The 6,723-nt window shown below is 39.6% G+C and overlaps 1 protein-coding gene across 1 annotated transcript in view; it reads left to right on the top strand.

Annotated features, from left to right (window-relative positions):
• The first annotated feature begins 591 nt into the window (after positions 1 to 591).
• The window catches only part of LOC111865608 (tubulin beta-1 chain), a 9,004-nt gene continuing 2,872 nt past the window's right edge, over positions 592 to 6,723 (top strand). Inside the window, exons 1-2 of the mRNA XM_023853784.1 lie at positions 592 to 753; positions 5,969 to 6,721. Of these exons, the coding sequence (XP_023709552.1) occupies positions 697 to 753; positions 5,969 to 6,721 (810 nt within the window). The 5' untranslated portion in view covers positions 592 to 696. The remainder of the gene's footprint in view (positions 754 to 5,968; positions 6,722 to 6,723) is intronic.

Genomic DNA, 6,723 nt, shown 5'->3' with positions numbered 1-6,723 from the left:
TGAGGAACATAGTTTACGTTCCGTAATCCCCGCATATTCACAGATTTATAGTTATGCTTCTATATTTACAGCGTAATTGTATTTCAAATAAATTTAAAATATATTTAAATATTGGGAGAAAATATAGTCTTAAAAGAAGGGCCGCGCCATAACTCAAGCGGTTAGTCGCTGGCTTTCCACCGCGGCGGTCCGGGTTCGATCCCGGGTATAGTCAAGTGGGATTTGTGGTGGACAAAGTGGCGTTGGGTCGGGTTTTCTCCGAGTACTTCGTTTTCCCATGCCAATCTTCATTCCACCAAATTCTCCATCATCATAATCACCCGGGGCAGGTACAATAGGCCAATCAGTGGCCGCCGTGCCGAGTGGACCCAGTTGGACTCCACCCACTAAGCGAATTAAAAAAATTATTCTTAAAAGAATAGCACGATATTAAAAGTAGTAAACCCGGAAAAGGACAGAAGCTGCATGTGTGAAGTAACGTATCACGATTACCGCGTTAGCTGGTGACTTTTCTTGAAGCTTGGCTGCGCTGAATTGCGTCATTCGAGCAGTTTGAAATTAGCCAATTAGGTTACAGCACGGGCGTCGCTTCCGTAGCTTCAAAAATCCGTGAGGAGAACCGACAGCAGACCAGTTTAGTTCAATTTGCTCCCAGTTGTTGAGAAGAAAGCGTTGCAGGAAAAGCAGAAGAACAAAATGAGGGAAATAGTACATATCCAGGCTGGCCAGTGCGGCAATCAAATTGGTGCTAAGGTAAAGATTTACACATATTGAATGTATAAGACAATTTGAAGACCTTTTAATCATAATTGACGTGTACTATTTAATTTGGTAGTGTCTTTGTTCGTTTTAGCTTTGTGTTTGTATATTTTTTAAATTTGGTATATTATTTTTTCTATGGAAATGTGATTCTCTGTGGGGTTTATGCTATCCAGATGTAATATTTTAGTGGCTCTTTTTGACACTGCCACCTTCCTTGGCGCATTACAGAATTTCTGCATGGGTTGGAATGCCCTCGAAACGAAACAGTCTTGATTATGCAAAGACGGGTAGATATACTTGATTACGCGTTGTAGTAGGCCATTCCCCCCCATTTTTTTTTTGTAATGTATGTATTCGAATCTCAGCTGAGAGAAGGATTTTGCACACTGGTGTTTCGTAGTTTTAGTTTTGTCGGATATTACATCAATATGTCACTATTCGTCGAAATCGTCTTTAGACGCTACACGGAAGTTTGAAAAGGGTCTGTACATTTCCAAATTCGTGTTCGATCACATTTCTTCCATATCATTCCAACATGTGAATGTGAAATAAAAGAATATTAAATATTGACCAGCAAGTGGAACGAATACCCATATTCTCTTTTGAACCACCGTAAGAAAATTTGTCCACGTCATTGTTACCATAGTACATAGTACAGTTATACAGTAACTGGGCAAGCAGCTGGCCACTTGTACTGATAGACTATCACCCCTGTACATGGGATTAGAACAGTGTTCTTTCCACTTTATAGCTCCACTGTTTGCTATTTGTATTTATCCTGGAAAAGGAGAAATCTAATGTCTAAGGAGTTTCAAAGTCTCATTTCATTCTTAGGATACCCTTCACACTATGTATAAACTCAGTAGGAAAGCATTTGTAGGTTGGCACTCTAGCCAAAACGCTGACCTTTCACTCACCTCTCCCTTCAGGGTTACATCAAAGTGAATTAATTAAAGGGATTAGTCCCAAAGTGAGATGTATTCCCATAAATGTAATTAAGTGCAAGTAAATGAATCTGTTGGGACGGACTACGGAGCTGGATTGCATGAGAGTCTGAAAGGTGTTGCAGCCAGAACTACCAGCATCAGTTGCAGTGAGATAATTTATTGGCAACTAGGAGAGACTGTGACACACTTATGATGAAGTAAAGTAAAGAAAGCACAAGACAGGAAGAGATCACTGTCTCTTTACATTCTGTTGGCAACCTCATAGTCTTAGACCTTGCGACTAAATTACTTTCTAATAGTAAAATTTTCACTGGAATGCTGCATGAACTTGGGCAAATCAGTTTCCTTAATGATTTATGATCCTGAAATTTAATTTGGAACTTTAATACAGTACTTACAAGGCAGACGTGGGAAATAACCCTTTGCAACCTTCCTATTTCAGAGTTGCTTTTAAACCACAGTGTACTCCTAACATCTTACAACCTTTCTCTGAAACTAGAGGGGGTGCATTTTCCGGGTCGAAACTCTTGTTGTTAAAGTATGGGTGTCTGTGTGTGGTATAGATATGTTTCTATATCACATTTTTTTTGTAAATAAACTAAATTCCTAACATATGTAAATGTGAAGATAAAGTTGTTTAAATGGTTTCAGCACTTTGATTGCTATGTTTATTAGTACTGGGTGTACAGGGTCTCTATACTATAATGCATTATGATATGGTGTGTCATGATACATCTGTGTGGTACAAACGTTTAGCTGTAACTACCCGTTTAAATGAACGCATTCATGATAAAGATATATATTTCATATATAAACATAAGGGGACTAGACATGGTTTTCACCTTACACTCAAACCTTATGAATAAATTGGCTGTATGAGTAAGACTGTATGCAGTAAGTTAGTTAAAAGAAGGTTGGTATTCTGGTGTAATTTTAGGAGTGCTATAAATACATTCCTACTTCATGAAATTTTGACATTTGGATGGTAGTGATTGAAGGATGCTATCTTTCAGGATGTGACTCCCGTCTTGTGGATCACAGGTATTTCGAACAACATACTACCTCCATTTCAGAGTTCAGGAGTAGAACATGCAAACACTCTGCTTTCCTGCTATTTAACCCTTTGACCATGTAGATGGAAGTACTATGGTCCTGTGAAAGATATGTACTCTTAGAACAGACTACACAGTGTCATATCCCTTTGATCAGTATTATGCAAACCAACAAGAAGCAGGTCTAAATGTTTGCGGCTCAGGGAGATTGAGCCCATCATGCAGTGGTGCTGTTACCATTAGCAGCCAGAGTTTTGGGTATAGGCTAACTGGTGTTCTAAGGGTCCTTTCAGGAGCTTACTATAAACACATTTTTACATGATTAGTCTTGACAGTAATTTTGTGTAAGGGTCACACATATATACAGATACTGAGCAAAAATGCCCAATTTATGATATGGCTTTCAAGATGACATTCCTGATAACAGTACCAAAGCCTTGTTTAATTAAGAGTTGCGAATGAATTGTCTGTCTGATGACTGTGAATTGGCATTACCTATTTTGAACCATAGCAGTGCTGCAGTATGGGATGCAAGTGGATTAGGTTATGACATATTATGTCAAAAGAGGAAATATATTCTTTGGATTGCATTTACCAGCACGAGGTTTGAAAATTTGTTCCATGAAAGAAAACTGTGCATAAGAAATAGCTTGCTCCTGTGTTAGCAAATGTGTATTTCCTAATCCCAGTGGAAAGGCGGGGGCATCTTGACATGATTTTAACACCAAGCTTACCATGTAGTCTGAAAATGTTTGTAATGTGGAAAATGTTTATGTGCTGCAGTTTGGAAATGAGTGTATGGACATGTGACTGACATTAACATCCATTACAATGAATTTCTGGCTACAAAAGTGGGCAGTAAATGGATTTGATCACATTTTGAAATTCTGCAAATTTGAAGCAAGTTTTGCATAAAATGTAAAGGAACATTTAAAACAGATTTTGTTTTAAGAGATAGAAAATTTGATATATAAAAGTTGTTTGTGGTGTAGAATATGTACTTCGTGGTTTGGAAGTAGTCAATAGGAGGCATGTTGCTGTTGTCATGAATGTGTAATCTGGCTACAAAATTTGATTTGTTTCATTCTGGTCCGTCACACTAACAATTATAAATACAAACCACTCCATCCAATGTGACATGTAAGTTTTTACTACGTTAAAACTTATCTCCCTTACATGTTTTGGTCCTTACGGGCCATCTTCAGAGGGAACATCATTACAAACTGGAAACTACCATCACAATAGGTGTTTTGATTTAAAATACTTACACTTATATCCTATAGTGCACAGTATGCATAAAGTCAAACGTTTCACAATCACAGCAGCTTCCTGGTGTTGTAAAGTTTTTAAAAGTTTCTAGATGTTATTTAAAAAACCTTTATTGTCAATAGTTAAAATTTTTTAAACCACGTAGGTTCGTGTCCATACTCCTATCATCCTTCTTGTATGGGGCAGGTTTTGTGCCGCCTGTCTATCTTGATGAGGAGGTTCTTGATCTCGTCCAGGTTTGTTTGTGGCTTGCTGTGTTGTTTTTACTCCTCATCAATATAGACAGGCGGCACAAAATCTGCCCCATACAAGAAGGATGATAGGAGTATGGACACGAACCTACGTGGTTTAAAAAAGTTTAAGTATTGACAATAAAGGTTTTTTAAATAACATCTAGAAACTTTTAAAAACTTTACATCACCAGGAAGCTGCTGTGACTGTGAAACGTTTGACTTTATGCGTACTGTGTACTATAGGATATAAGTATGTATTTTAAATCAAAACACCTATTGTGATGGTAGTTTCCAGTTTGTAATGATGTTCCCTCTGAAGATGTCCCGTAAGGACTGAAACATGTAAGGGAGATAAGTTTTAACATAGTAAAAACTTACATGTCACATTGGACAGAGCGGTTTGTATTTATATGGCTACAAAAGTAAGCAGGAAATGGGCTTTATCATATTTTGGAACTAGTGTAGCCTGCCCATGAATTTGGATATTTTTAAACAAAATATGTAAGAACATTTAAAAATTCTTATGTTTTGTGAGCTAACAGACAACTTTAAGCAACTTCATATTTTACATGTTTACGTCCCTGCCAATGTACATAGTTTTCTTCAGGCAAGTGTACTTATTATCACGTTCAGTCTCCCATAATTACTCTGCATGATGAGAGATACAGTAGGATTAATTTATAAAACAAAATTTTCCTCTGTAGTTCTGATCAGCCATTGAGGTGTGGGGAGTAAGTATTATTGTCACTGTCCAAAACAGATCAGTAAAACTACCCTTGTGTTTCCAGAGGACTTCCTATTGTCACTGTCCAAGTCAGATCAGTAAAACTACCCTTGTGTTTGCAGAGGACTTCCTTTTTATATGTGCATTTCACATGGTCATGATCATGATCAGTTGTCTGGTGGAAGGTGACAAATTTACAGTTCTCTGGCACATTCCTGTAGACTGACTTGTGGTCCTAGTGCTCTCTTTCACACACCTGGCACATCTTGAAAGTTTTTGGCCCATTTTGTTGTAATTGCCCTCATAATGATAACTCCTTCAGCAGTGGATTACTATTTTACTTGAAGAAGAAATAGATCTTGTGGTTTTGACTCTTGCAAGAAATAGTTCCAGCATTATGTTCTGGTGTTTGACCTTCAGCCATGTTACATTTTTCATCTGGTCTAACGTTCACAAGAAAATTATACTTGTAAATAGTACAGTTGTCCCTGTGCTTGACTAATTAAGCACTACACCATGAAGGTGTATGGGGGTGTGGGTGTATAGATACACATTCCTTTGACCTCGGCATTATTTGGGGGTGAGTGGTCAGCTCCACGGACCGGCCGCTTTACCCCAAGGTGAAGGGCCCACGGTACACACTGGACAGGAGGTTTGGTGATCCCCGGAGCCTTTTTGGATGATATGGGGAAGAAAAAATTCTTGATCCTACCAGGACTCGGAACTCCGACCACTTGGTTGTCCAGACCATAGGTAGTCGCTATACTGACTGTGCTATCCTGGCTCACATATTGTACTTGTAATATTTAGTAATTTTTGCCAGGCAGTCTGGGCTGTACTATTGCTGTCTGAAACCTGTGGTCAAAACTTGGCCAAAATTAACAAAGCGCATGCAGTAATGAATGAGGGAATGGTTAGATTTATGGATTACTGCTTTGGTGGAACTCATAGCTTATCTTAGGTACATGTTTTTGTCTGCAGTTCTGGGAGATCATCTCTGATGAGCACGGTATCGACCCAACTGGCACCTACCACGGTGACTCCGACCTGCAGCTTGAGAGAATAAATGTCTACTACAATGAAGCATCGGGTGGAAAGTATGTACCCCGCGCTATCTTGGTGGATCTTGAACCCGGCACAATGGACTCTGTCCGATCTGGGCCTTTCGGTCAGATTTTCAGACCTGACAACTTTGTTTTTGGTCAGAGTGGTGCTGGCAACAACTGGGCTAAGGGACACTATACCGAAGGTGCTGAGTTGGTCGACTCTGTGTTGGATGTGGTAAGGAAAGAGGCAGAGAGTTGTGACTGTCTTCAGGGTTTTCAGCTGACCCACTCCTTGGGAGGTGGAACTGGTTCTGGCATGGGCACGTTGCTTATTTCCAAGATCAGAGAGGAATATCCCGATAGGATAATGAACACGTACTCAGTTGTACCTTCGCCAAAGATATCGGACACTGTCGTTGAACCTTACAATGCCACATTGTCTGTCCACCAGTTGGTTGAAAATACTGACGAAACATACTGCATTGACAATGAGGCCCTCTATGACATTTGCTTCAGGACGCTGAAACTCACGACTCCCACATATGGTGACCTGAACCATCTGGTGTCCCTCACAATGTCTGGTGTGACAACTTGCCTAAGGTTCCCAGGTCAGCTGAATGCCGATCTCCGTAAACTTGCTGTCAACATGGTCCCATTCCCACGTCTCCACTTTTTCATGCCCGGCTTCGC

This window comes from Cryptotermes secundus, unplaced genomic scaffold, assembly GCF_002891405.2.
Source record: "Cryptotermes secundus unplaced genomic scaffold, Csec_1.0 scaffold1706, whole genome shotgun sequence".
NCBI lineage: Eukaryota > Metazoa > Arthropoda > Insecta > Blattodea > Kalotermitidae > Cryptotermes > Cryptotermes secundus.
The sequence above is the reverse complement of the archived record's forward strand: the minus strand, read 5'-3'. Positions and strand labels throughout refer to the sequence as shown.